Source organism: Marmota flaviventris, chromosome 18 (assembly GCF_047511675.1).
Source record: "Marmota flaviventris isolate mMarFla1 chromosome 18, mMarFla1.hap1, whole genome shotgun sequence".
Classification (NCBI taxonomy): Eukaryota; Metazoa; Chordata; class Mammalia; order Rodentia; family Sciuridae; genus Marmota; species Marmota flaviventris.
This window is the reverse complement of record NC_092515.1, coordinates 6,437,714-6,465,706: the sequence shown is the minus strand read 5'-3', so window position 1 is coordinate 6,465,706 and position 27,993 is coordinate 6,437,714. Positions and strand designations below refer to the sequence as shown.

Below are 27,993 nucleotides of genomic sequence, written 5' to 3'. Positions count from 1 at the left end.
GCACCCCAGAGCCGGGGCAAGATGACACACACTCGAATGAAGGGAGCACAGACAGTGTGGGATCCCCCAGGAGGCATCTGGCCCAGGCTGGGATAGATGGGGAGGCTCTCTGGAGGAAAGGACTCTTGAGCCCAAAGGCACTGGGATCATGACAAGACAGATTCTGCAGTGAGCGTGGGCGGAAGAGCAGGGAGGGCATCCCAAGCAAGACAGACGGCAGAAGCAAAGGCCAAGAGTCTGGAAAGCGGAAAGCTGCTTTGGGATCCGCAGCAGATTGGTGCAGCCCCGGCATCTGGAAGTCATTTCTTCATCATCCACCTCCACCTGTTTCACAAAGGCGGATGCCGGGGCCCAGATAAGTGCAGCAGTTGGTCCTGCTCACCACGAGGCCTACCAGGCATCAAATCCACATCCCCTAACCTAGACTGAGCGCCTAAGAGCTGCCCAGGCGGATCTGCTTGCCCCCTGCAGGCCATCACGTACCCTGCAACCCTCAGTCGCCTGATGGAGTAACGGCGACAAGTCGAGTGGAGCAGATCAGCAGCCCCTCAAAAAGATGGCTGCCGAGACCCGACAGCCCCACCCGACAGAACCGCCTCACGACTCACGTGATCTCTAGCCCCTCACAGGCATGGCCGCCGAGTTCAGATCGGATTGGGCAGTGAGAAGACCGCCCGCCTTCCCCCTAGGGCATCTCTGCGCACGCGTACAACACTTTAGCCAATGAGAAGACGGAAACTTCTCCGCTCCGCCAGTGTAGCGTTGCTGCCTCCGCCCTTGCGGCAAGGGATAAGAAACCCTGCGCCAACCCTTCCTTCTTTCCCAGGCGGCTGCCGAAGATGGCGGAGGGGCAGGTTCGGTGTCTGCGCGGCTGGGGAGGTGTGGGGTCGCGTGGGATCCAGTCGGGAACAGAGTTGGGTCCAGTATTCCCTTGTACATACGCTGTGAAGCTTCAGATCAGCAGTTAACAAAAAGGAGCTGGTTTTAGTGGGAGGGTAATCCGTAGGGATGTAGGAGAAACCGCGGCTGTTTTAAGGTCGAGGAGTGGCTAAAAGGCGGCAGTTTATTCCTTCTCAAGGCGAAGGGTGATGGTGAGAGTTTGTTTTACGGTTACGTCTTCCTTGTCTTAATCTTGGGTAGCGGGTGGGAGCCCTTGGCGTCAGGTCTTTGTTCAGACCCCGGCCATGGGGAACACGCGGCGGTCTGACTGATGTCGGGCGATGGGAACCTGAGGCTGGGCCAAAATGGAGGCCACTGCCGTTGTCCCCAAGGCCTGAGCTGCTTCAACCTGACTCGGGATCAAGGTTTCCTACAGCTTGTGGCATTTCAATGCGAAATTCCCTATGCAGTAGGTTGAGAAAATTCGCCTTCCGAGTGTTCAGGAATTGCTTTATTCCCCCTTGTTTGGGGGTTGCTGGAAGTAGAGGGCTGTTAACAGTTCCACAACTACAGGACAAACCTTCGCCCCCCAAATCACCCCCAGGCCCTCAGGGAACACCGTAGAAGCTTAGATCTGTGTCTTATGTTGAACTGCTGAACATATACCTAAGAGGGTGGTCCTTGGGGCTGGGGCTGTAGTCTAGTGGCAGAGCGCTTGCCTAGCATGTATGAGGCATAATTAGAGGATGGGGGGGCTGGGGTTGTGGCTCAGCGGTGGAGCACTGTCCTGGCATGTGCAGGGCCCTGGGTTCCATCCTCAGCACCACATAAAAATAAGTAAAATGGAGATATTGCATCCAACTACAACTAAAAAAAAAAAAGGATGGCCCTGGAAAGGATTTCCTTGTGAATTTCTTCCTGTAAGTCTGTGGTATTTGGGCTCATTCCCAGGTAGGTAGAACTAGGCAAGTGGTAAGAATCATCAAGCGAATGAGTACCTGTGAATAGCAGTGTGCACTGGTTTTGCCTATTTATTGGCAATAGTCTTGAGACAGATGCTAGCCTCATTTTTCAGGTGAGTTGTAGATTTGGGGCCAAGGTCACATTGTAGGGAAGTCTAGCTTAGGTTTAGATTTGATGCCACACTGCATTGCTTTCCATTAACTACACAAGTATGTATAACAACCATTATTTTATGCTGTCACATTAGTACATTATGGTGTGCTTTATTAATGTTGAAGGCTTCTATTCTTGATGAGGAAGCTGAGGACCCAGGGATGCAGATCCAGCAAGGGCTTTTGACAGTACTTGCTAAGTTCAGGGGTAGCATGCCTGTAGTACCCAGCTACTACTCAGGAGGACTGCTGAACCCAGGGTTTTGAAGTCAGCCTGGGCAACCTAATGAGAAACTGTCTCAGACTAAAAAAAAAAAAAAAGTCCATGGTAAAAACTACATTTTACATTAAGAAGAGTTGGGTTATTAGAAGCCTGCAGTTTGACAAAGGTGACAACAAATTTTGTACCTGTATGAGCCAAGGACAGGAGTTGCCAGGTTTGGGTCATATCTTGGCTCATCCTTTGACAATCCAAAATGCAGTCTTAGGAAGGGAGAAGGGAGTTCCTTGGTGTCTTGTCCTGCCTGGTGATGCTGGATCAACATTTTGCTTCCCCTTGGTCTACTAACCCAAGTCTTGGGTCTGAGCTGGATGAGCCCCCCAGGGGCAAGGTGAACTGGAAAAGAGTGGTTTCTTGAGGTGGGAGAGTAAAGCTGTCAGTTTTCTCATCCCTTCCTTGTCTCCACAGGTCCTAGTGCTGGATGGCCGAGGCCATCTCCTGGGCCGCCTGGCGGCCATTGTGGCCAAACAGGTACTGCTGGGTAAGTCTGCTCACAGTCCTCCCTGCCTTTAGTTCCACTTGCAAGTCAGTGATGAGCAACAATCACCATCTTTCGTTTGAGTCTCACGACTGTGAGATCAACCCCATGCACCGCTCTGAGACTTGCCAGCCAAACTCTTCCCTCCCTGGCTCAGATTTTAATATGAACCCAGCTCTGCCAATTGTGTGCAAGGGAGGATCCCTCTCCCTTTATTCTGCCCTTCCTAATCCTTCCCCTTCTTGAATGCCTCACCTTCCCTTTAGGCCGCAAGGTGGTGGTTGTGCGCTGTGAGGGCATCAACATTTCTGGAAATTTCTACAGAAACAAGTGTGAGTTAAACCTGTGATCATAGAGGGGTTAAGGTTTTTTTGCTAGAGCTTTAGGATTTGGATGGGAACTGTTAGGTCTTATAGACAAGGCAAGCCTCATATTCTCCCCCTCCCTCAGTGAAGTACCTGGCCTTCCTCCGCAAGAGGATGAATACCAACCCATCCCGTGGCCCGTACCACTTCCGGGCCCCCAGTCGCATCTTCTGGAGGACAGTGCGAGGTGAGCTGGGCCTCCTGGGGCTGTGGGTGGTGGCAGCAGGCAGCCAGTGATGAGGACGTCTCCCACTCGTGTTCGAGTTCCCCAACCATGAGATGACTCCACATGCACTACCATCTGAGGCCGCCCCATGCCTGCCCTGGTGGGAAAGGGTGGACATCCTCTAAGCCCCACTGAGGTCTGGCATCCTTCTGCCATAGGCATGCTGCCCCACAAGACCAAGCGAGGCCAGGCTGCCCTGGACCGCCTCAAGGTGTTTGATGGGATTCCACCACCCTACGACAAGGTGAGCCACACCAAGCCTCCAGCACAGTGTCATGCATCCAGCGTCCATGATGTTACACAATTACCTACATTGTTTGAGCCTCATGAAAACATAACTGGCTGAGACGCCTACTGCAGCCAGCCTCCTTTTCCTAGTGTCTTTGCACTAGGTCTTTAAGCCCCTCTCCTCCAACAGAAAAAGCGGATGGTGGTTCCTGCTGCCCTGAAGGTTGTGCGACTGAAGCCAACAAGAAAGGTGAGTTCCAGGTTGGACAGCTCTAACTTGGTTTTAGGGTCTCCTGGGGTGAACCTGAGGTTCAAGACTGGCAAATGATGTTTTTTCTCACGATGGTCTGCGGATGCCACTGTGTGCAGTGCCGAGAACGCTAAAGGCTTAGCTGATGCCAGGAGCAGGGAGCCTTTACATGGGATGTGTGTGTGTGTTGCCTTTTCATGTGGGCTTGCTGGGGACTGAATTATTATTCCCTTCCCATGATCCTCTAGGACAGTTACTCCCCTTGTGACCACCATAGCCTCAGTCCAGGCTCTTTAGGTTAAGAGGACTCCCATGTCTCTATGTCCTTAAAAACTTTCTCTGCCCCTCTAGTTTGCCTACCTGGGCCGCCTGGCTCATGAGGTCGGCTGGAAGTACCAGGCAGTGACAGCCACCCTGGAGGAGAAGAGAAAGGAGAAAGCCAAGATCCATTACCGGAAGAAAAAACAGCTTATGGTGAGGGCAGGGGTTGCCCTGGAGAGGGGACGGTGCTTGTGGGTGGGCCAGGCTGGCGAGGTCTTGCCCTAGAAGGTCTGCCTACATCCCAGCCTGAGGTGGAGAACCAGCTCCTAAAAACATTGTGTGTCTTTACCCCACAGAGGCTACGAAAACAGGCAGAAAAGAATGTGGAGAAGAAAATTAACAAGTTCACAGAGGTCCTCAGAACCAATGGACTCCTGGTCTGAGCCCAATAAAGACTGTTTATGCCTAATGTGTGGCCTGGCCTGCCCTTCCTCCATCGCCACCCTGGGATATGGGGGACCCTGGAAAGCTGACACAGAGAAGGGCCTAGTCTTAGTCTCTGCTTCTGTTTCGGGAGGTTTCTCAAGAGTTGTATGGTCAGAATTTATGACCTGCTTATTCATGAATTTAAAAAAAAGAACTACCAGTTACTTGCAGTATTTTTTTTTTTTTTAAAAATGAGCTGGAACACTAAAGGGGGGGTCTCCTTGGCTACAGGGGCACCCACCTGTCTTAACCATGTGGCCATCCTATACTCTGTAGCTGAAAAAACGGGAGAGTACCTGCTGAAGTGGGCCACGTTTTAGAGGTGCAAAGACTGGAAAATGCACTGCCCCTTTCCTTACCTCTGTTTTGTGATCAAAAGCAAATAAATTATTTTTGAAGAAACGTGGCGTCTTTGCATATGTCCACTGTGGAGGTTGGCCCTCAGCAAAAACAGGGCTTTAAGAGGTTTCACGCAGGCCACACTTTACACAAAAACCTAAGTTTCCTCCTGGGACAGCCTGCAGTGTCCTAATAACCTGAAGCTGTCCCTTTCCAGCTCAACTGCAAAGTATTTGATTGCCACAACGCCCCCTACTGCCTGACTCCAGGGGTCAAAGCACCACAGCAAGTGAACTGGTTATTAAATAAGCACGTTAGGTCTCATCTGACACCTAAGAATAGACGTGTTGGCTCTGCCAGTGTGAACCCCTGAGGGCATTGGGGTTGGGGAACACTTTGGGGACAAGCCCTTCACAGGTCAGGGCCTGCCTGGGTACCCCTTTACCCATTTCAACAGTCACCAGCACCCACAACTTCGATGTTGGGAGTTGAAACCAGGGCCCCACCATGCCAGGCGAGCGCTTTGCCACCGGACAGCCTAATGAAATACAACTCAAATATTCTGGTTCTCAGTCGCAAAAGTCAAATTTTAAATGCTACTGCCCACCGAGTGCAGGTATGCAATAATTCCACGATCCCGGTGAGTTCTATTAGCTCCATCTTAACACAAAAAGCAAAAAGAATGGCTCCAAATCACCGTCTGGAAGTGAAGCCCACCACTGTCAGGTAACTTTTTCATTCAACTTCTAAAAGATCCGGCAGCTTCCGCCCCTCGCAAAGATGGCGCCGCCGCAATGCTTCTAGGAACGGCAGGGGGCCTGTCCCATAAAAAAGATGGTCGCATCACCCCTGGTTTGAAGCCTACCCGATTACAGCCACGTGGTCCCCAAATCCCACGTGAACCTACACCTCAGGAAAATGACGGCTTCCCCCCGACTCTCGCGATAACACAAATCAAGCCAATCTGAACTAACGCTCCCGGAGCAATGAGAGCCTGAAACTCGCGAGATAGTATGCACACTTCCCGCCCCCGAGACTTTCACCATCATGGCCGCGCACTTGCAGTTTCCGATGCACAAGCTTGATTAAAGCCGCCTGTCAATCAGAGTCGCTCTCGAGGCACCGCCCAAAGCCGTGTGACCCTGCCCCTTTCGTCACTTCCTCTACAGCCCCTGCGCAATCAATAAGGAAACCCGGACGCTTCCGTCGCTCTCTTTTTTTTCAGGCAGCCGGGAAGATGGCGGACATTCAGGTGTGTTCTCTGTGCTGGCCCGGAATCTGCGGGTCTCGCTCTCAGCCAAAGGGGCGGGTCTGGGAGGCCAGGACCTTGCGCCCCCGTTTGGGGTTATTCAGGGCGTCCGCGATTTCCTAGGGATGAATTAAGGTGGGCCATATACGTTTGCTTTAAGCTTAGATATCAGCTTCCTAAATCTTGCTGGCTCTTCACATTAATACAGATTCAAGCGTTTTAGGAGCCATTATCCAAAAGCCCAAGGGTTAAGAAATGATGTTTGCGGCCCTGAGTCCTAAGGGCGAGTTCGGGGAGCCGTCGTTTGGTAGCTAAATTTGAATCCTCTTTGATTAAATAAGGAGTGAATGCAGCGTGAATTGTTTTGTGTCTTTAAAAATAATTATTGCTGAAAGGTGCCCAGGGTGTTAGAGGTATGTTCCTGGAGATTAAATTCGGCTGGCAGTGGGAGGTGTTCTAGAGCAGGCAAGCTGAAGTTACCTTGGGCTTAGAGACGTCTTTGAATTGTAGGTACATGGTGGGTGGCTGTGTTCTAGAGGATATTTCAGGGACACTGGTCCTCTGGGGCTGGCTTGGGGGAAGGTCCTCAGGCCAGAAATCCATCTGCTCCAAGCTTGCAAAGTCACCAGCTTCCTTCTTATCCCTGTAGACAGAGCGTGCCTACCAAAAGCAGCCGACCATCTTTCAAAACAAGAAGAGGGTCCTGCTAGGAGAAACTGGGAAGGAGAAACTCCCTCGATACTACAAAAATATTGGTCTGGGCTTCAAGACACCAAAAGAGGTGGGGAGAACTCCCAGAAGAAAATGAGACTCCCTTGCCCCTGCCCACGTGCCTGGCAGGGTTGCCCTGCCTACTCTCAGTGGCTACCCTCTGGGCTGCTGGGAATTGTAGTTTGGGTCCCTGAGGTCACACGCTCAGTCCTCTTTTGTCCAAAGCTCACTCCTTTCTTTTCCTTATCTCTTCAGGCCATTGAGGGCACCTACATTGACAAGAAGTGCCCTTTCACTGGTAATGTTTCCATCCGAGGGCGGATCCTGTCTGGTGAGTGGAGAATTCTGGGGGCCTGAACTATTGGAATGAAGGGGCTTGGGGCCTAGATTCCTGGTTTCAGGGCACTGGCAGATGATGTCTGTTTTCACGATGGTCTTCAGATACCCACCACGGGTACTGCTGAAAAGCCACTTGGCAAAGCTGATGCCAGAAGCAGGGCTTTTGGGGACGCACCCTACTCAGCAACTTCTGATTCCCAGCATGCCCTGGGCAACCCTTGGTTCCCTTTCCTATGAGGCCTGACTGATCTATGATTTATCTGTTTCCTCTGCCCAGGTGTGGTGACCAAGATGAAGATGCAAAGGACCATTGTGATCCGCCGGGACTATCTCCACTACATCCGCAAATACAATCGCTTTGAGAAGCGCCACAAGAATATGTCTGTGCACCTGTCCCCCTGCTTCAGGTGAGCACGGTGGTCCCTTAGGGAGCAGCTAGCCAGGGTTACATTTATGTTAGAATGAAGTGCTTTTTCTTTCCTTTTTTCGTGGGTTGGTACCAGGGATTGAACTCGGGCATTAGAGACAGGGTTTTGCCGAGGCTGCCTTTGAATTCAAAATTCTTCTGCCTCAGCCTCCAGAGCCCCTGGGATTACAGGTGTGCGCCACCTTACCTGGCTTGAAGTACTTTTTCATAGAACATGTTTTGTATATGTCTTACCCGTGTTAGAGACTTAGTGTTCAGAGATCAGCAAGGGTAAGGTCCTCTCTCAGAGAGCACCTTGGAGCAGGAAGGACACCAGACCAGGGGAAGAGAGATGATGGGCAGTGGGATAGTAGCTCATAAGGGAGGGTCTTCTGGAAGAATGACTTGGGAACAAAGCGGGGGTTACTTGACAGGAGGGCTGGTCGCCACTGACTCTGGCAGTGTTGGACTTGGCTCAGGTGCCCAAAGGATCCTCCATCCACTGGGGGATGCCACTGGCCAATCCTGGGAGCCTCCCTTTGTTCTTTGTGAAATGGAGATTTCAGTTGATGGAGACCACAGGCATGCTGCCCCACAAGACCAAGAGAGGCCAGGCTGTCCTGGGTGTCTAGGGGGCAGGTTGAATGGCAGCTGGAGCTGGAATGGGGTTACATTAAACAGCGTGGAACACCTTCAGCCTGGTGATGGGGACAGAGGGTTTCCTTTAGAGGTCTGCTGAGGTAACCTCTTCTGAGGACATGCTCCTGGCTGTTCCCACAGGGACGTCCAGATTGGTGACATCGTCACAGTTGGCGAGTGCAGGCCTTTGAGCAAGACGGTGCGCTTCAATGTACTCAAGGTCACCAAGGCAGCTGGCACCAAGAAGCAGTTCCAGAAGTTCTAAGACTGGATGCCTGCCCACCCTCCAAAGCAAAATAAACTTATTTTGTAATTCACAGTCCAGACTTGGGATTTCTGTGCCCTCAGCAGAGGGAAGGATTGCCTTTGGGGCTGAGGATGGGCACACCTCTTGTCTGCTGCCCTTATCTCTGGATGTGGACAGTGCCACCTAAATTGAGATGCTGCCCTTCCTGTTTGGGTCCCTGTCACCTCTTGGTGTCAGGTACCTGATTTCCCATCCCCCAGTCTCTGGAGAGGAAGTAAGGGAGGGTGGGGAATCTGGCCTGGACTCATTGGCCTTGGTGAGGAGGCAAAGGGGAAGCAGCCGCCCTCTGTTGTGGAGGCTTAGTGGGCCCACTGTCTGAACTGTGAGGGTCTGGCCTTCCACTTGGGCCTCCAGTCTTCCTGACAGCCAACAAGGGGCCCTGTGAGCCCTCCCCCGACCACACACAAGCCCAGGTGAACACCAGGCCCACTTAGAGATGAGGAAACAAACCTGGGAGAGAGCGAGTCCTGTGCTTGGAGTCCCAGTGAGTAGGCTTCAGGGTACATGGTCTGATGGTGGCCAAGTAGGGCTGACCTGGAGCCCAGCTTTACAATGCTAGGGTTCAGGTGCAGGAATGGGGCTCTGGAAGCCCTAGTAAAGAGACCAACTGGGAAGAGCTGCAGAGTCAGGAGAGGAGTAGATACTGAATAGAATGGTAATGGGGAAAGACAAGGCCCACCTTTGAGAAGGGCGTCCTTGATCCTCTGGTGCAGAGGCTCAGTGGGACAGGCTGCAAGGGCAGAAGGGGACTACAGAAGCAGCTGGAGAGACCTTGAGCATCCCACAGGTGCACAGGCAGCAGATCTGTAAAACAGCTGCTTGGAAATACTAAAGGACAGGGCAGAAAGCAAAGATGGGACTAGTAAGAGACCTGCCACAGCCGGAGTCCGCAGGGAGATGCTGAGTTGCCCCACTGCCTTCATCCACAGGGCCTGCTGGTGCCGGGGTCCACAGGTCCCTGACCCCCAGACCTGTACCAGGGTCTAAGGCACAGCACTGGTACAAGGGTTGGGAGACAGGGCCTTGAGGAAAGGAGTTGCTGCTGCCTCCAGGGACGCCGCACCCAATGGGCCCAGCTTCTGCCTTTTACCCAAGCCGGGGAGGGCGGGGGTTCCTGCCAGAGGAAGTGGGCTCCCATCAGAGGGCAGGAAGGGGTAGGGACAGGTCAGGGGGGCACCGCCCGAGCTGCAGAGCCTGCCCTGCTGTGCTAGGTGGGGAGAGACCCAGCAGGAGAGACAGGGGCACAGACCTACAGAGGGGTCCTCAGACCCAGAGAGAGAAGACGGCCCTATGCAGCCAGAGGGGGGCAGGGATGGGGACAGAGACCCAGAGGGATCTGAGGCCTCTCAGAGGTGCGGCCCCCTCCGGCCACAGGTGCTTCCGTTCCGGGTGGGGCGGCTGTGTTTACAACAACAGCCCGCTCCTCTGTTTCCTCCCAGCAGTCGTTGGGGCGTCTCCTTGGCACCCCATCACATCAGGTTACCTGGACTGCAGGCTAGAGCCAGACCTGCTGTGTCTGCCGGGACTGGTGGGTTGCGAAGACCAAGGATAAAGACCCTGGGGACCCCTCCACAGTTCTTTCACCAAGGACTGGCCTTACTCAGAATCATGTGACACATGCCCAGGTCCTTGTCACAGCCTGAGCACATCCCCTCCCTCTGCTCTCCCACTGTGACCTGAGCCCCTGCACCAACCCTTCCTCTGCTGTTCCCAGCCACCTTCCCAGAGGCTCCCTCTCTGCCTCTGGCTTCAACTTTAATTTCCACCAATCTAATTCTATTTGGCAGAACCTCTAGCCCTGGGGTCACCCTGCCCTGCCTTATTGTCCTGTGTAGACAAGTGAAGCCTCATTCTCACTAATTTTATCATACAAATCCTAATATTGCATATTTCCCTGTGGTGAGCTGTCTTGTTGCCAGCTGGATGTGAGCTCCAGGTGGGCAGGAGTCTGCATCCCCATCGGAGGTGCTCCAAAATGTGTTGTCACAGAATGGATGGATGGAGTTCAGTCCAGTTCTCATGCTCACTGGGTGCACTTGACCCCTAGGCTTCAGGATGATGGAAACCAAAAGTGCTGAACATGAGAAGGAGCCCCCAAATGCAGGCCTGCTGGGTCTTGAGCTCACTAGTGGTGTGACCTTGAACAAGTGACCTGCCCCAATCATGGAGCCTTAATTTCCCAATCTGTAAAGTGGGTTCTTGCCTCCCCACCCCAATGGAGAGATGCTGCATGCTTTCATGTGATCACAGACTACAACCAGTTCTAGTGACACTCAGGGCAATAATTATGCCAGAGCCCTGAGCCTATTGTCAGAGAAAGGCTCCATGCAACAGCAAACCCATGTCCTTTTTATGGTACCAGGGATTGAACCCAGGGGTATTTAACCACTAAGCCACAACCCCAATTCTTTTTGTTTTATTTTTGAGACAGGGTCTCCATAAGTTGCTTAGGGCCTCGCTAAGTTGCTGAGGCTGTCTTTGAACTTGAGATCTTTCTGCCTTACCTCCCAAGCCGCTGGGATTACTGGTGTGCACCACTGCACCCAGAAAGACCAGGTCTTTTTGAGCAAGCAGAAGGACAAGAGTCTGGCAGGTAGCCCTAGTTGTAGAATCCTGGGACTATTAGAGCAAGACCTGGTGGTATGTCACAGGATGATGCAATATTCTCTCACACGCTGGTTACAGGAGATCCCAGTTGCACTGCCATTTTGCAGAGAGATTACCTCCAGACAGGTTTTGGTTTATATTGGGGATTGAACCCAGGTGAACTTTACCACTGAGCTAGGTCCCAGCCCTTTTTTATTTTGAGACAGGGTCTAGCTAAATTGCCAATGCTGGCCTTGAATTTATGATCCTCCTACTTCAACCTCCCAATTCGCTGGAATTCCAGACTTTTGCCATCATGCCCAGATTCCAGGCAGGGTTTTGAAGGAGGGTCCTGGATTTGCAATGACAGCAGGCTTCAGGCCCACTATTGGAAACAGGGCAGTTCTTGCTGTTTCATACTATGTGAAGCCCTGGATTCAGCCCAGAGGCCACCGGGATAGTATGTTACTACAGCAGGACCTCAGAAGCTTATAGCAGGCCCTGTGGATATTACATGGTGGCAATACCCAGGTTATGTTATAATCGGCCCATCAAGTCCCTTATATAAAACAGCATAGACAGGTACAGTGGCACATGCCTGTCATCCCAGCTATTCTGGAGGCTGTGGCAGGAGGATGGTAAGTTCAAGGCCAGCCTGGGTAACTTAAGAAGACTGTCTCAAAATAAAATAAATAAATAAAAGGGCATATTTTTTACATAGAACTTTTTGCACATTCTCCTATGTAGTTGAAACCATCTCTAGATGTCTTATAATACCCAATACAATGCAAACGCTGTACAAGCGGTTGTTATACTGTGTCATTCAGAGAAGAAGAAGAAGAAAGTCTATATGGCTGAGGATGTAGCTCAGAGGTAGAGTGCTTGTCCAGCATGTGCAGGGGACTGAGGAGGAAGGAAGAGAGGGAGGAAGGAAGGAGGAGAGGGTGGGAGGGAGGGAGAAAGGGAGAGAAGAAAAGAATCTGTTAGAATCTGTACAGGTTCAATACAGATGTAGTTTTTTTTTGTTGTTTTTTTTTTTTTTTTTCCCAAAAAATACTTTTGATTCAAGGATAGTTGAATCTACAGGTAAAGTAGTAAATAATTTGTGTAGTCGGGACCTGAGATCTCCGAGTAGAGGACAGGGAGATCAAACTGGGGTGGGTTCTGTGTGTGTGAGCTACATTCCCAGCCTTCACTGAGTTACTAATGCTGGTCTTGAACTTGTGATCCTCCTGCCTCAGCCTCCCCAGCCCCTGGGATCACAGGTGCGTCTGTGTGTGTTTGAGCAGCCCTATGACTGTTTTGGCCTTGCTCTGAGCCACCTGCGGCAAAGTCCTGGAGTAGGTCCTGGCTCTATGACATAAATGAGATCCACAGATCGTTTGTGGGTTATATAGATTCTGCTATCACGATCTAGCAGGAAAGCAAAGGCATTCTAGAGAAATTTTAGGGGCATATCAAACCAAGCCGGAATCATTCATTACTGCCTTGATTCATTCTACGAATATTTATTGTTCAGGCTCCAAGGGATGGATTCAAGAGGGAGCAAGATGAATCCAGGGCTTGGTCCCCAATCTAGCAGTACCCCTGGGGATCTTGATAGCAGCCTGGCCATCAGTTACCACTGATGCCCTACTATGTTCCCCAGGTTCAGACTTTGACTCCCTAAAGCCTCTCAAATGAGACAGGCATAATTATTTTCCCCATTTTTCAGAGGAAAAAACAAGGCTCAGAGAGGAAACCCAGAAGGGTCAGATTTGGTTTAGAGCTCCGGTGTAATGGCCTCGTGGGGCCAGTGGGAGGCACTACTGTGCAGATGCAGAGGAAGAGCAGATGTTCCCATGGCTCTTGGGAACAGCTCACAGCTGCCTGGAACTGTTCATAGAACAGACACCCTGGGAGTGGGCTGGCTCCAGGGACAGCTCACCACGCAGTTGCTGGGGTCCACCCAAAGAGATCCATGCTTGGTGCAATGCCCAGGTAGAACCTCCTTAAATTCAAAACAAAGGGCCCCACATTTTCATTTTGCTCTATGCTCTGCAAATTGTGTAGATGATGCTACCATAAGGACCTTCCACTATATTAGAGTGAGTCCCTGGGGACAGGATCCCAGCAGGATCCTGGAGAGTCCCTGTGAATGTCTAAGGGTGTTCTACTACAGCCCGGGGACATGCCCCTAGGAAGGGGACCCAGTGTGCATCAAGGAGCTTGCAGGCCTTTTTCTGTTGTGGCAGGCAGGAGGGAAGGACCTTACGTGGAATATTAGGGGAGACCCTGGGAGAGTTTAGCTAGAGGCCATTATAAGGAGCAGAAGAACATCCGGTTTTGCCAGCAGGCCAGCAGGAAGGACGGCAGATCAGAATGGGGACATTACAGCAGGGGCAAGGAGGGCATCCTAGATGACTGGGGTGGGCTGGATAATGGCTCCAAAGACATCCCTGCCCTAATCCCCCAAAACCTATGGTTACATGATTGTACGTGGTGAAAGGGACTTTGCATGTGTGACCATGCTAAGGTTCTCTCTCTCCCTCCCTCTCTCTCTCTCTCTCTCTCTCTCTCTCTCTCTCTCTCTCTCTCATGGGGTCTCACTATGTTGCCTGGATATCATTGGCCTCAAGTGATCCTCCTGCGTCAGTCTTCCAACTAGTGAGAATACAGGTGTCCCCTCACACCCAGCTCCAGAGCACTTTCTGACTGGACACAATGGCCATTAGAGTAGATTCCCAGGGGTATTGAAGTGCCAGCTGATGGGACATTATCAGGACCCAGAACACCTGGAGCTGTATATAACAATGGGTAAACCAGGACCTCAAGGACAGAGGAGTAAGATGATCTGCAACCACTGGGAAGCCCAGGACAGTGTCTCAGGATCACAGGAGGAAACCGGGGGGAACCCAGGGCTGGTTGTCATGGCGGGGGAGGGGAATTGAACCCAGTGGTGCTTGCTCTACCATTGGGCTATATCCCCAGCCCTTTTGATATTTTATTTTATTTTTTGAGACAGGGTCCCACTAATTGCTCAGGCTGGCCTTGAACTTGGAATCTTCCTGCCTCTGCCTGCAGAGTGGCTGGGATTATTGGTGTGCACCATTTTGCCAAGCCGCTTCGGGTGTTCTGACAGGGCTCTGGAAGTATAAAAGGAAGATTCAGTGTACCTAAAGGGACATCAGAGGCATACGGTAGGACACCAGGCCCTTTTTAGCAGGGTCTCACATCCCTTATAGGGACTGAGGGAATAGCAACGTAGCTAGATGGAGAGGCAGGAGAGTGGATGGCCAGGAATTTTTAAGAGGCCGCTTACTGGGTAGGTCATGGTACAGTGGTTTCAACTGTGTCTAGTTGTCTGTCTGTTCTATCTACCTACCTTCCTACCAATCAATCATCCATCTATCTATCCACCTGCACATCCATCTACCTACCTATTTTTCTATCTATATACACATCCACCTACCTATGGCCTGTCTCTCTGTTTATTTTCTGGTACTGGGAATTGAACCTAGGGGTGCTTTAACACTGAGTTATATCTCCTGCCCCCCCTTTTAATTTTGAGACTGTCTTGCTAAGTTGTTTAGAGTCTGAGTTTGGCCTCAAACTCACGATCCTCCTGCCTCAGCCTCCCAAGTTGCTGGGATTATGGGTATGTAACACTGTACCTGGCTTTGTCTCTATTTCTAACTGTCTTTTCTTGGGAGTTTCTGGAAGAATCTGGTAATAGAGCAAACCCACGAGTGAAGAGTGAATTTGGGGAGCCCCACTCACTTTTCGGCAGACATGAAAGGGATGAGAATAAACTCTATAGCAAGAAGACGGTACCCAGAGTGGTCCTAGAGCAAAGAGCAGCTGCAATTTTACTGGGGCCCAGAAATCATTTACCAACATCTGGGGTGAGCCGGGCATGGTGGTGCACGTCTGTAATCCCAGCAACTCAGGAGGCTAAAGCAGGAGGATCTCAACTTCGTGAGGTCCTAAGCAACTTAGTGAGGTCCTAAGCAACTTAGGGAGACCCTATCTATAAATAAAAAATAAAGAGGGCTGGGGATGTGGCTCAGTGGTTAAGCACCCCTGAGTTTAATCCCCAGTACCAAAACAACAACAAAAAGACTGGTGGTGATGTGTCCACTCCACAGGACATTGGTATAAGGCTCCTAAAGGCCCTTACTCCAGGTCTCATTGTGCTAAATAAAGCAGGGGAATGAGATTATTAGAAGACCAGACCCATGGAGTTATAAGTGGTCAGCACAGCAGGGTACTGGCCATGGTGGCCTATCCTGAAACCATCTCATGGGCCATGAAGCATCTTAGGGGGCCACAGGAATGTTCTCTTAAGGCTCACAAAACATCTAGATGAGTTCTGGGGTGTGCTAAAGTGGGATATAGAGCTGGACACAAAGGCCATACCTGTAATCCCAGCAACTAGGGAGGATGAGGCAGGAAGATCAAAAGTTTGAGGGCAGCCTCAGCAACTTAGTGAGGCCCTAAGCAGCTTAGAAAGACCCTGTCTCAAAATAAAAATAAAAAGGGCTGGGGATGTGGCTTAGTGGTAAGGTGCCTCTGGGTTCATTCCCTAGTAGCATAAACAAAACAAAAAGTGGTGGGCTGGGGCTGGGGCTCAGTGGTAGAGTGCTCACCTAGCATGCATAAGGCACTGGGTTCAATCCTCAGCACCACATAAATGTAGGATATAGTGTCCGCCTAAAACTTAAGAATAAAATCTTTTTAAAAAGTCACTTAAAAAAAAAAAGTGGGGCCGGGGATGTGGCTCAAGCGATAGCGCGCTCGCCTGGCATGCGTGCGGCCCGGGTTCGATCCTCAGCACCACATACGAACAAAGATGTTGTGTCTGCCAAGAACTAAAAAATAAATATTGGAAAAAAAAAAAAGTGATATATGGTGTGTCTGCCACACTAGGAGCTTATTGCAGGACCTCAGAATATGTAAGTGGGGCAACCGGCTATGCAAGCAAGGCCCTCTGAGTGTCATGGATGGCTCTGAGAACTTTCCAGGAGTCTTGGCAAGACCTTGGACATAAGTGCCCAGGCTACAAGTGTTGGGTTTCATTCCCAGCTGTCTGAGCTTGCTAAGTGGCTGACACCCTCAAAATAAAGCACAGGCAGCAACGGAATAAGAGGGGAAAAAAAAAAGTTTCCAGAGAGGCTGGGCCTAGGGCCTGGGGTGTGTCTTGCAGCTGGGGTAGGGGGTGGGGTTGGATCTTCTGGGAGCCAGGGAGCCAGCTCCGGACAGGATGTGAGAGAGGAACTGGGGTCTCCAGTCACGGGAGGCAGCCAGAACTGCAGGCAGGAAGAGAACCAGGCGGCAGTGAGCAAATGGGGCCCAGCAGGAGGGCCGAGGAGGGCTGGGGCCTGGGCTCCCGGGTCTGAGGGAGGAGGGCTGGGCTCCCGGGTCTGAGGGAACAGGGGACCGCCAGATCTCCAAAGAATGAATCTCAGGCTATCCAGGTTCTGTAATTAATTAACCAAACCAGATCAAATTAGGGGGTGAAAGTTCATTGAGGAGGAGGGCATTGTTGTTATCCTGGACAGGCCCCCAAACCCTCCAGGGCTCCGGGTCTTGGCCTTGCCCGTGGGTACCTGGGGAGGAAGGGGCGGGGTGGGGGGCCCAAGGAGTCACACGCCCCCTCCCGCCCCAGGTCGCCCTCTCAGCATGGGGGTGCCCTGGCCTCAGCCCTGGGCACTCGGTCTCCTGCTCTTCCTCCTTCCTCAGACCCGGGGTGCAGGTGAGGGGCCGCTGGAGCTGGGCCGCACTGGGGGAGGTGGGGAGGAAGGAGGTCCCTGGCGGGAAGAGAGGCCAAGGAAGGGAAATCCGAGTTCTCCCTAGAAGCCCCTCCCTGGGCCTCCCTCCGTATTCCACGTTGTTTACCACTTTCACCTTCCTGGTGCTCTGTGCCTGGAAGCCACCGGTCCCCCTCTCTCTGGGTCTCTGCCCCCTCCCCGGACTCTCTGTTTCTTTCCGCGTCTCTGTCTCCTCCCACCTTGGGGTCTCTGCCACTCTCCCTGGGCCTCGGTCTGGGTCTCTCTGTCCCCCACTCTCTGAGTCAGTCCCCTCCCCTCAGGGCCGCTCTCCAGGCTCCAATTTAGTCCCTTGTCCCATGGATTCTCTTCACCTTTGCCTCTCTCCACAGAGAACCATCTTTCCCTACTGTACCACCTCACGGCTGTGTCCTCCCCTGCCCCGGGGACTCCTGCCTTCTGGGTGTCAGGTTGGCTGGGTCCCCAGCAGTACCTGAGCTACAGCAGCCTGAGGGCTGAGGCTGAGCCCTATGGGGCTTGGGTCTGGGAAAACCAGGTGTCCTGGTATTGGGAGAAAGAGACCACAGACCTGAGAATCAAGGAGAAGCTCTTTCTGGACGCTCTCACAGCCCTGGGGAGAAAAGGTGGGGTCTGGCCCCCGGATCTGAGGGAGGAGGGCTGGGGTCTGGACTCCTGGGTCTGAGGGAGGAGGGCTGCCCCTTGCTTCTGAGTCCTGCTTACCTATGTGTGGGCACCCCAGGTTCCTTCACCCTGCAGGGCCTGTTGGGGTGTGAACTAGGCCCTGACAACGTTTCGGTGCCTACTGCCATGTTTGCGCTGAACGGTGAGGAATTCATGAGGTTCGACCCCAAGAACGGGAACTGGACTGGGGACTGGCCAGAGGTCCAGACCATCAGTAAGAAGTGGATGCAGCAAGCTGAGGCTGTCAGGAAGGAGAGGACGTTCCTGCTCAACTCCTGTCCCCAGCGGCTGCTGGGACACCTAGAGAGGGGCCGTGTAAACCTGGAGTGGAAGGGTGAGCCGCCTCCCAGTCTCTGGTTTAGACCATCCTCTCCACTGACAGCCTCGTGTCCCTTGACCTTCTCCCTACCGTGTCCCCACACATGCCCAGAGGGTCTTTCTCCATCTAGAGCTGCCCTGCCTGTCTCTTTATGGCCCTCCCGTGTCTCCCCAGCTCCCCAGGATAAAGTCCCAGGTGCTTTGCCTTCATGTCCTCAGCAGATCTCTCCCGCCGCCAGTTCCTACCTGCCAGCGGGCGCGCCAGGCCACGCCCCTCACAGCACCTGGCCACGCCCCTGCGCTGCTGCGCTCCAGTGGTCCTGCAGCACCTGTCCGCGAGCCCCTTCCTCCTGCCGGGTCCACATTTCCCGCTCTCCTGGTTCTTCGAGGCCTCCACAGGATGCCACCTCCTCTGAAAAGCCCTCCCTCAATTCCGTTTCCTCCCCAAAGGGTCCCAGACCCCCAGACCCCCATCTGTTCAAAAAATGTTGGCTAAATGCGTTTTCGGAGCGGAGCGCTATTCGGGGCAAAGAGAAAAGTGGGGTCATGTGTTTGCTTCCCAGGCCCTGGGCTGCTGAACAAGACCGGTGTCTGGTAGAAAGTTGTAGAAAGTTCATTCTAGGTGCCAGAAAGGAAAAGTAAGAAAGTAAGGACCGACAAGTAGTTTCTCTTTGATTTTTTTTTTTTTTTTTTTTTTTGGTACTGGGGATTGAACCCAGGGACACTTTACCATTTACCACTGAGCCACATCCCCAACCCTTTTTTATATTTTATATATATATATATATATATATATATATATATATATATATATATATATATATATATACACACACACACACACACTTTTATATACATCATTTTCATATATACATTTTTTAAAGATTTTTTTTAGTTGTTGATAGACCTTTATTTATTTATATGTGGTGCTGAGAATCAAACCCAGTGCCTCACACATGCCAGGCAAGTGCCCTATCACTGAGCTCCAGCCCCAGCCCCCCAACCCTTTTTGTTTTAAAATGGGGTCTCACTAAGTTGCTTAGGGCCTTGCTAAATTTCTGAGGCTGGCCTTGAACTTGTGGACCTCCTGCCTCTGCCTCCAAGTCACTGAGATCACAGGCATACAGCACCAGGCCTTGCACTGGCCCTTTTTTTATTTCTTATTTTGAGACAGGGTTTCGCCAAATTGCATAGGCTGGTCTTGAACTTGTCATCCTGCTGCCTAAGCCCTCTCTAGTAGATGGGGTTACAGGTATGTGCCACTGTGCCTGGCTGTAAATATTTTTTAAAATTTGAATCAGGAACCACCAGAGGTCCATGCATTCATTGTGTGGAGTTGCTTCATCGCCTCATTTTTTTTTTTTTTTTTTTTTGTACCAGGGATTAAATTCAGTGGCATTCGACCACTGAGCCACCTTCCCAGCCCTTTTTTGTATTTTATTTAGAGACAGGGTCTCACTGAGTTGCTTAGTGCCTCCCTGTGGCTGATGTGATCCTTCTGCCTCAGCCTCCTGAGCTTCTGGGATTACTGGCCTGTGCCACCACGTGGCTTTTCAGTGTCTTTTTCTGACTGCTGAGTTTTGAGAATTCTTTGTATATTTTGGATACAATTCTTTATCTGATAGATTGTAAGTATTTCCTTCAGTTTGTGGCTTGTCTTTTTTTCATTTTTTAAAAATATATTCTCCTTTTTGGAGGGCGGTATTGGGGATTGAACTCAGGGGCACTCAGCCACTGAGCCACATCCCCAGCCCTATTTTGTAAACACTGAGTTGCTTAGCCATGCTGGCTTTGAACTTGAGATCCTCCTGCCTCAGCCTCCCAAGCTGCTGGGATTACAGGTGTGTGCCACTGTGGCCCGGCTTAAAATATATTCTTAGTTGTAGATGGAAAAATGCCTTTATTTTATTCATTTATTTTTATGTGGTGCCTGGGATTGAACCCAATGCCTCTAGCATTCTAGGTAATGAGGGCCACAGCCCTCTTTTTTCTTTCTTGTAATGGTATATTTTACTTCTCCTTCTCCTTTTTTTTTTTTTTTTTTTTTTTATACTGGGAATTGAACCCAGGGCATTTTACCACTGGGCCACATCCATAGCCTATTATTATTATTATTATATTTTGAGGCAGGGTCTTGCTAAGTTGCTTAGGGCCTTGCTAAATTACTGAGGCTGACCTCAAACTTGCAATCCTCCTTCCTCAGCTTCCGGAGTCACTGTGATTACAGACATTCTCCACCATGCTCAGCAGATCTTATTTTTATTTTTTATTTTTATTTTTTTTGTGGTGCTGGGGATTGAACCCTGGGTCTGTGCATGTGAGGTGAGCACTCTACCAACTGAGCTATATCCCCAGCCCAGAAGATCTTCATTTTAATGAAGTCCAGCTTATGAGCTTTTCCTTTCATGGATTGTACTTTTGGTGATGTACCTTGGAAGTCATTGCCAAGCCCAAGATCACCTAGATCTTCTATATTACCCCTGGGACTTTTATAGTTTTGCATTTAACATTTACGGTTTATATTTGGAACATACTTTATGGTGCAACTTCAGTTAATTTCATGATCCTAGGTGTCTTTGAATTTGCTGGTTTCCTTCTCTCTCTTTTTTTCTTTCCTAGCAATATTGCTTTAAAGGAAGTCAGTTATTTGTCTTGATGGTTCCACCCAGGCTGGATTTTGCTGTTTGCATCTCTGTGATGTTGCTGAGCATGGTTCTCCTTCTGTTCTGTGAAGTGGCAGCCCATGTGCAGGCTCCGTCAGGTTCTGGTTTGATTCTGCAGAAGTGCTCAGGCTTAGTGTTGTGCAGACTGTTGGCTCAGGTGCTGTTGTGAAGTTCTCTGTTGGTTTTCTCCCAGTGATTTCAGCAGCCATCATGGCTGACCGTCATGCTGATCCCTTATTTCATAAGGCGGTACAAAGGGGTAGTGTATTTTTGGTATGGATAACTTGAGAAATACCAGAGACAGGATTGCTGAAATAACAGAAATTCATTTTCTCAAGTTCTAGAGTCTAGAAAAAGATGAAGGTTTCTTCCATAGCTTCCAGATGTCCATTTCCTCCCTGTGTCCTCACATTATGATTTTGCCTCTAGGTCTTTATGTCCTAATCTCTAATCTTTTTTTTTTTTTTGTGTGTGTGTGTGTGTGTATATGTGTGTGTGGTGCTGGGGATTGAACTCAGGGCCTTGTGCATGCAAGGCAAGCACTCTACCAACTGAGCTATATCCCCAGCCCCTAATCTCTTTTTTTTTTTTCTTTTTGGTACTGGGGATTGAACACACTGAGCCATATCCCCAGCCCTACCCCTATTTTGTATTTTTTAAAATTTTTATTTAGAGACAGGGTTTCACTAAGTTGCTTAGGGCCTTGCTAAGTTGCTGAGGTTGGCTTTGAACTTTCAATCCTCCTGCCTCAGCCTCCTGAGCCACTTGGATTATTGGTGCGTACACCGTGAACAGTTAAAATAAATAAAACTTCAGTCAGGGGCTGGGATGGTAGCTCAGTGATATAGCACTGACCTGGCATGTGTGAGGCGCTGGATTAGATTCTCAACACCACATATAAATAAGTAAAATAAAGGTCAACTGACAACTTAAAAAGAAGAAGAAGAAAAGAAAAAACCCCAAAGTTCAGCTAGGCACAGTGGTGCACACCTGTAATCCCAGTGGCTCCGGAGGCTGAGGCAGGAGGATCACAAGTTTAAAGCCAGCCTCAGCAACTTAGCAAGGCCCTAATCAACTTAGGGAGACCCTGTCTCTAAACAAAAAATGAAAAAGACTGGGGATGTGGCAGTACTGGGGATTGAACCCAAGGGTGCTCTACCACCGAGGAGGTATATCCCTAGCCCTAGCTCTTTTTGTTTTTTATTTTGATACAGGGTCTCACTAAATTGCCCAGGCTGACCTTGAATTTGGGATCCTCCTGCCTCAGCCTCCTGAGTCCCTGGGATTACAGGTGTGCACCACTGCACCCAACTAGGAATTCCTCCTTTTTTCAGGTCAAATATGAATTCATTGTATGCACAGAATGTATTGGCCACACTTTACCCATTCATCTATTATTGGATATTTAGTTTGTTTCCACCTCTTGGTGGTTGTAAATAATTCTGCAGTGAATGTAGGAATTCAGAGACCTTTAGGGATCCTGCTTTCAACTCTGCTGGACAAATACCAGAAGTGGGAATGCTGGATCATGGGCTAGGCTACTTTCAACTCTTTTAGGCAACTCCATGGTGTCTGCACCACTTTACATTCCCACTAACCCAAAGGTTCCAATTTTCCCACATCCCTGCCAACATTTGTTATTATTATTATTTTAGTTTGTTTGTTCATTTATTTATTTGTTTTTGATTGATGGCCATCCATTATTAAGTGTGAGGTGTAATTTCACTGTGCTTTTCATTTCTATTCTGTTGGATATCTTTTTATATACCTGTTGGCTATTTGTATTTCATCTTTGGGGGAAATGTTTGTTCAAGTCCTTTGCCTAGTTTTATTTTATTTTTTTGTTGTTGCCGTTTTTGTTTTTGTTTTTTGAGGGGGGGTACTACAGATTGAACCCAGGAGTGCTTAACCCCTGAGCCACATCCCCAGCCCCTTTTTAATATTTTGTTTAGAGACAGGGTCTTGCTGAGTTGCTTAGGGCCTTGCTAAGTTGCTGAGGCTGGTTTTGAACTTGAGATCCTCCTGCCTCAGCCTCCTGAGCCACTGGGATTACAGGCGTGCACCACTGCACCTGGCTATTGTTGCTTTTTTAAAAAAATATTTTTTTAGATGTGCATGGACCTTTATTTTATAAATTTATTTATATGCAGCGCTGAAAATTGAACCCAGTGCCTCACACATGCCAGGCAAGTGCGCTACTGCTGAGCCATAGCCCCAGCCCTTAAATCTTTATTTAAATCTTTATTTATTTTTTGGTTGTAGTTGTCACAATACCATATATATATACCTTTATTTATTTATTTTTTTAAATGTGGTGTTGAGGATTGAACCCAGTACTTCACTTTGCTAGGAAAGCTCTCTGCTACTAAGTCACACCCTCAGCCCTATTTTGTATTTTATTTAGAGACGGTCTCACTGAGTTGCTTAGTGCCCCGCTTTTGCTGAGGTTGGCTTTGAACTTGAGATCTTCTTGTCTCAGCCTCCCGAGCCTCTGGGATTACAGGCATGTGCCACCATGCCCAGCAACCTTAAATCTTAATCTTAATTAGAATATGATGTAAGGTAAGGGGCAGGTTATAGAAATTATATATATACCCACAAAACTGTTCACTGAAACCACTACTCAGGGGTTTTGTTTGTTTGCTTTGTTTTGTTTTTGCTAAGCAAAACCAAAGGCCAGACATATTTTCTGTGCTTGAACTTAGCCCAAGTTGTAAATATTTTACCTTAGAGGCAAAAGGGGTGTGGCAGGGGGTATAACACCCAGGACAATACATATTTGCTGGAAAACAACAGTAGACACAAGATCGGACACAGAACTGCTGATGACCACAGCCTGGCCCCTTCCAGCTGACCTTACTGGGCAGCAAATTCTGCCAACTCACTGGAAAAGCAAGTCTGGGAGAGAAACACTTCATGGCTTCCCACTTTGCAAGAGTGCTGAGTTTGTTTTCTGCTGAGCACCTATAACCAAGATCCCAACCAAGATCTGGGACTGCTGAGATCCACCCTTGCTGGAGGGAACTCCCAAAGCAACACCCAGCCCTGGCAGGCCACTCAAATCCCTTTTACCCATTTTTCAATTTTTAAAAAAAAATATTTATTTATTTTTCGGCGGACACAACACCTTTGTTTGTATGTGGTGCTGAGGATCGAACCCAGGCCGCCCGCATGCCAGGCAAGCGCGCTACCGCTTGAGCCACATCCCCAGCCCCCATTTTTCAATTTTTAATGTTTTTTTTTTTTTTGGTAGTACTGAAGATGGAACCCAGGGCTTCATGCATGCTCTACTTCCAGGCTACACCTCCAGCCCCATTTTGCCCATTTTTAATTGGATTTGTTGTTGTTGCTATTGTAGGAATTCCTTGTATATTTTGGAAATTAACCTCTTATCAAATAGATGGTTCACAAATATTTTCTGCTGTTCCACAGATGACCTTTTCACTCGACGGTTCCCTTTTCAGTTTGTCATAGTCCCGTTGTCTAGTTTTGCCTTGCCGCTTGGGTTTTCAGGGTCATAGCCAGCATATCTAGGAACTCATTGTCTATGTTACGGAGGCTTTCTCCTACGTTTTCTTCTAGAAGAATTTTTTTTTTTTTAAATGCTGTAGATGGAGTCCAGGGCCTGCATATGCTAGGCAAGCACTCAACCATTGAGCCTCCAGCACCCTGAAAGGTGTTAATGGTATTAACACCTTTTATCAAATATTTAAATATTTAACACCTATTTATCAAATAACCATTTGTTTTTTTCCCCCTTTATTTTGTTAAGGCGGTCAATCATATTGACTGATGTTTTTCAATGTCAAACGGACCTTACCTTCCTGGAATAAATTTCAGTTAATCATGATGTATTGTTCCTTATAGAAATCAGTGGATTATATCTGCTAATATTATATTTAAGGATTTTTAGACACTAGCCGTAAATTCCCTTTCTTACAGTGTCCTTGTGAAGGTGTTACCAAGATTGTGCTGGCCTTGGGCTGGGGATGTCCCTCAGTGGTACAGCCGCTGCTTGTTTGACCTCTAATGCTCTACCACTGAGCCTGGAGGGAGATTCCCCATTACTTAAAAAAGATTAAAGATTGTGCTCTGGCTTCATCAGATCTACTCGAAAATGTTTCTTCTTTTGCTATTCTCTGGAAGAGTTTGTGCAAGAGTAGCAGTGTTTGAGCTGAGTGTTGGTGGCACACACCTGTAATTGCAGTGACTCAGGATGTGAGGCAGGAGGATCACAAATTTGTGGCCAGCCTGGGAAACTTAGTGAGACCCTGTCTCAAAAAATAAAAAGGGCTGGGGATGTTTCTCAGTGGTAGGGTTCCCCTGGGTTCAATCTCAGTATGGGGGGAAGTTTTGTGAATTCTTCCTTCATTGCTTTGAAGAATAATTCACTAATTTGTGTCATCTGAACCTAGATTTCCTTTCCTTTTTTTTTTTTTTTTTTTTTTGGGTGGGGAGTGGAGTGCCGGGGATTGAACCCAGATGCATTTAACCCTTGAGCCACATCCTTAGCACCCTTTTTTTTTTTCTTCTTTTGAGACTGGGTCTAAGTTGCTGAGGTCCTCATTAAGTTGCTTAGGCTAACTTTGAATTTGTGATCCTCCTTCCTCAGCCTCCTAAGGTGCTGGGATTACAGGCATTTGCCACTAGGCCTGGCTTTTTCTTTCTTTTTTTCTTTTTATTTTTGTGGTGCTGGGGATGGTGACGGGGTAGAGCACCTCTAGTGCTCTACCACTGAGCTATACTCCAACCCTGGACCTTGAATTTTATTCATTGAAAATATAAAAATATAGATGGGGGCTGGGGTTGTAGCTCAGTGGTAAAGCACTCGCCTAGCACATGCGAGGCCCTGGGTTCAATCTTTAGCACCACATAAAAGTAAATAAATAAAATAAAGACATGGTGTCCAAACTACAACTAAAAGAATTAATGTTAAAAAAATAGACTAAAACTTAAAAAAATCTAATGTATATTTTTAGTTGTTTATGGACTTTTTAAAATTTATATGCAGTGCTGAGAATCGAACCCAAGGCCTCACACATGCTAGTCAAGCACTGTAGCACTGAGCCACAACCCCAGCCCTAGACTAAAACCTTTTTTTGACAGGACTACTTAAGTTTTTAATTTCTTCTTGTGTCAGTTTTGGAAGGTTGTGTTTTTCAGGAATATGTGCAGTTAATTTGAATTTTCAAATGTGTTCGTGGGAAGTTTTTCATAATATCCTCTTACTCTCTTTTTAGTAGCTTAAGAGTATGTCTCATGTTCCTTCATCTGACACTTTCATAGCCTATGTCCCTTTCCTAGATTTTTTAATGGTGCTGGGAGTTGAACCCAGGACCTCATGTATGCCAGGCAAAGGCTGTGCCACTGAGTCATGTCCCCATCCCTCTCTTCCATTTACACACAAACATTTTGTCTGTTTACCTTGATTGAGCTCCATGAGGATGATGTCTTTAGTCTGGTTCACTGATTTGTCCCCAGTGCTTTGAATGGTGTTGGGCACCTGATTCACTTCCACTGCAGGAAAGAAAGGATGAGAGGTGGAGTTTTGAGGCCAGGGCTCTTGGGGTGGGAGGGGTGGGTCTCTGTAGCCCTGGGAGGGCCCTCCCCTTTGGCCACTCTTCTCCATGCTGGTCACAGTACAGGGCACAGGAATGGAGGGCTCTCCCCTTCTGCCCAGCCCTGCACTGCACCTGGCCCTGGGGCCCCAGGCTGGGCCTCAGGCATGCCCCTGTGTTTCTGCAGAGCCACCATCCATGCGCTTGAAGGCCCGGCCCAGCAGCCCTGGCTTTTCCGTGCTCACCTGCAGTGCCTTCTCCTTCTACCCTCCGGAGCTGCAGCTTAGGTTCCTGAGGAATGGGCTGGCAGCTGGCTCTGGAGAGGGCGGCTTTGGTCCCAATGGGGATGGCTCCTTCCATGCCTGGTCATCACTCATCGTCAAAAGTGGCGATGAGCACCACTACTGCTGCATTGTGCAGCATGCGGGGCTGGCACAGCCCCTCACCGTGGAACTGGGTGAGGTCCCACTGAGTGACAGTCCTCCCTATTTCTGTTGCCCGTGACCTTCCAGAGTCTGGCCTTCCTTCTTAGTCTGACTGCATTGTGCCTGCTAATGCCTGTTGTCCCCAGGTCTGACTGCCTTCTATTCTGCTGCCCCTGGCCTTATGGACTTTGATCACCTGTTAACCACTGCAGCCAGTGATCGTGAATCTGGCCATCTTCCATCCTGCTCTGCTGGTCTTCATAGAGTCTAATCATTTGTTTTCTAGCTAGCCAATCCTTACCAAGATTGACCATGTACTGCCTTGCTGCCCACCCTGCTGCAGCTGGGCCCTCATCAGTGTGACAGCCCTTTCTCAATATGGTTCTTTTTTTTTTGGTGCTGGGGGTGTTTGAACCCAGGGCCTTGTCCATCAAGGCAAGCACTCTACCAACTGAGCCAGGTCCCCAGCCGCTTGCTATGTTCTTAATCCAACCTGAGGACATTCTACTCAAACCCAGGGCATCACCCCTCTGATCTTTCCTCAGTCCACCCTGATCCCCAGACACTTGGTGCTGGGGGGAATCTCGGGGGTTGGGAGGAACAAGGACCCCCCCAGTTCCATGCCCTGACTACCAGGGGCTGGAGGGTCTTTTCGACATCTCACAGCATTCTCTGGCTGCAGAGTCGCCAGCCAAGTCCTCGGTGTCTGTGGTCGGAATCGTCATTGGCTTCTTGCTGCTCATGGCAGTGGCTGCAGGAGGAGCTCTGCTGTGGAGGAGGATGAGGAATGGGCTGCCAGGTGTGGGCCAGGAAGAGGAAGAGCCTTGGAAAGAGGACAGAGACCTCAGAAGAGAGGAGGACACTGACCTGGGAGGACAGAGACTTAGAGAGGGACAGAGGCCAAAAGGGGTGTGGACTCAGAATGGCGGGGAGGGGGAGCAGAAGCCCAAGGAGGGAGGAAGGGGCAGGAGAGGGAGGAGAGAGAGACCCAGAGATAAGACAGAGACAGAGAGATACGCACATGAGAGAGGGGTGGTCAGAGACTCACAGGGTCTGAAAGATTCTCTGACAACTCCCCATTTCCTCTCTGCTTAGCCCCTTGGATCTCTTTCCGTGGGGACGACGTGGGAGCCCTCCTGCCCACTCCAGGCCTGCCGGAGGATGCGGACTGTCAAGATATAAATTCATTCCCAGCAACTGCTTGACCATCCCCACTCTGGTTGCTGATAGCCAATATTGGCATGTCTCTTTTATGCTGAGACCTCCTGGAATCCTGGCATCTCTGAGCCTCCAGAAGGAGTCCTGGGCCCTCTGTTCTCCCTCTGGACCCCTTCTCCTGTGGTCTGCCTCAGTTTCCCCTTCTAATGTATATGGCTCTTTTCCACCTCCACATACAACATGAGTTTGAGCCCTAATCAGCTGTGCTCTCAATCATT

General features: G+C 49.6%; 3 protein-coding genes, 1 long non-coding RNA gene and 5 other non-coding genes across 12 annotated transcripts; 8 read left to right on the top strand and 1 right to left on the bottom strand.

Annotated features, from left to right (window-relative positions):
- Positions 1-708: 708 nt before the first annotated feature.
- On the top strand, positions 709-4,732 carry Rpl13a (ribosomal protein L13a). Of its 3 annotated transcripts, none has more exons than XM_071604915.1 (8): positions 709-879; positions 2,683-2,755; positions 3,019-3,084; positions 3,203-3,304; positions 3,502-3,587; positions 3,762-3,821; positions 4,173-4,295; positions 4,439-4,732. In XM_071604915.1, exons 1-8 carry the CDS (start codon positions 724-726, stop codon positions 4,523-4,525), a joined length of 753 nt encoding a protein of 250 aa, XP_071461016.1. In that variant the 5' UTR covers positions 709-723; the 3' UTR covers positions 4,526-4,732. The 3 variants fall into 3 exon arrangements, with proteins under 3 accessions (XP_071461016.1, XP_027776083.1, XP_027776084.1); XM_027920282.2 differs by having other exon boundaries at positions 825-854; XM_027920283.2 differs by lacking the exon at positions 709-879 and adding an exon at positions 1,072-1,091.
- On the bottom strand, positions 2,057-2,606 carry LOC117794546 (uncharacterized). The gene is made up of 2 exons (XR_004618444.2): positions 2,403-2,606; positions 2,057-2,298 (listed from the first exon to the last, which is right to left on the bottom strand). It is a non-coding gene; the product is annotated as an uncharacterized lncRNA (long non-coding RNA).
- LOC114079312 (small nucleolar RNA Z195/SNORD33/SNORD32 family) lies at positions 2,797-2,880 on the top strand. Its single transcript, XR_003580467.1, has one exon. It is a non-coding gene; the product is annotated as a small nucleolar RNA Z195/SNORD33/SNORD32 family (small nucleolar RNA).
- LOC114079311 (small nucleolar RNA Z195/SNORD33/SNORD32 family) lies at positions 3,344-3,428 on the top strand. The gene has a single exon (XR_003580466.1). It is a non-coding gene; the product is annotated as a small nucleolar RNA Z195/SNORD33/SNORD32 family (small nucleolar RNA).
- On the top strand, positions 3,627-3,696 carry LOC114079313 (small nucleolar RNA SNORD34). Its single transcript, XR_003580468.1, has one exon. It is a non-coding gene; the product is annotated as a small nucleolar RNA SNORD34 (small nucleolar RNA).
- LOC114079305 (small nucleolar RNA SNORD35) lies at positions 3,891-3,976 on the top strand. The gene has a single exon (XR_003580460.1). It is a non-coding gene; the product is annotated as a small nucleolar RNA SNORD35 (small nucleolar RNA).
- Positions 4,733-6,056: 1,324 nt separating the features above from the next.
- On the top strand, positions 6,057-8,573 carry Rps11 (ribosomal protein S11). Its single transcript, XM_027920284.2, has 5 exons — positions 6,057-6,159; positions 6,806-6,937; positions 7,123-7,198; positions 7,484-7,613; positions 8,393-8,573. The coding sequence occupies exons 1-5, from the start codon at positions 6,145-6,147 to the stop codon at positions 8,514-8,516; spliced, it is 477 nt and encodes a 158-aa protein (XP_027776085.1). The 5' UTR covers positions 6,057-6,144; the 3' UTR covers positions 8,517-8,573.
- LOC114079304 (small nucleolar RNA SNORD35) lies at positions 7,275-7,361 on the top strand. Its single transcript, XR_003580459.1, has one exon. It is a non-coding gene; the product is annotated as a small nucleolar RNA SNORD35 (small nucleolar RNA).
- A 7,759-nt stretch (positions 8,574-16,332) lies between the features above and the next one.
- Positions 16,333-27,972, top strand: Fcgrt (Fc gamma receptor and transporter). 2 transcript variants are annotated; one of them, XM_027920405.3, is made up of 7 exons: positions 16,335-16,460; positions 16,792-16,878; positions 17,284-17,535; positions 17,652-17,927; positions 26,320-26,589; positions 27,240-27,356; positions 27,653-27,972. In XM_027920405.3, the coding sequence occupies exons 2-7, from the start codon at positions 16,806-16,808 to the stop codon at positions 27,760-27,762; spliced, it is 1,098 nt and encodes a 365-aa protein (XP_027776206.1). In that variant the 5' UTR covers positions 16,335-16,460; positions 16,792-16,805; the 3' UTR covers positions 27,763-27,972. The 2 variants fall into 2 exon arrangements, with proteins under 2 accessions (XP_027776207.1, XP_027776206.1); XM_027920406.3 differs by lacking the exon at positions 27,240-27,356 and having other exon boundaries at positions 16,333-16,460.
- The last annotated feature ends 21 nt before the right edge of the window (positions 27,973-27,993 follow it).

What these genes read in the sequence shown, in the direction of transcription:
- Fcgrt (XM_027920405.3), top strand. Translation starts at nt 16,806, where the DNA reads ATGGGGGTGCCCTGGCCTCAGCCCTGGGCACTCGGTCTCCTGCTCTTC. An exon ending in TCCTCAGACCCGGGGTGCAG is followed by an intron (nt 16,879 to 17,283) that starts GTGAGGGGCCGC and finishes CTCTCTCCACAG; the next exon opens with AGAACCATCTTTCCCTACTG. An exon ending in CACAGCCCTGGGGAGAAAAG is followed by an intron (nt 17,536 to 17,651) that starts GTGGGGTCTGGC and finishes TGGGCACCCCAG; the next exon opens with GTTCCTTCACCCTGCAGGGC.
- Rps11 (XM_027920284.2), top strand. An exon ending in CCGAGGGCGGATCCTGTCTG is followed by an intron (nt 7,199 to 7,483) that starts GTGAGTGGAGAA and finishes TCCTCTGCCCAG; the next exon opens with GTGTGGTGACCAAGATGAAG. An exon ending in CACCTGTCCCCCTGCTTCAG is followed by an intron (nt 7,614 to 8,392) that starts GTGAGCACGGTG and finishes CTGTTCCCACAG; the next exon opens with GGACGTCCAGATTGGTGACA.
- Rpl13a (XM_071604915.1), top strand. Translation starts at nt 724, where the DNA reads ATGAGAAGACGGAAACTTCTCCGCTCCGCCAGTGTAGCGTTGCTGCCT. An exon ending in AAATTTCTACAGAAACAAGT is followed by an intron (nt 3,085 to 3,202) that starts GTGAGTTAAACC and finishes CCCCTCCCTCAG; the next exon opens with TGAAGTACCTGGCCTTCCTC. An exon ending in TTCCACCACCCTACGACAAG is followed by an intron (nt 3,588 to 3,761) that starts GTGAGCCACACC and finishes CTCCTCCAACAG; the next exon opens with AAAAAGCGGATGGTGGTTCC.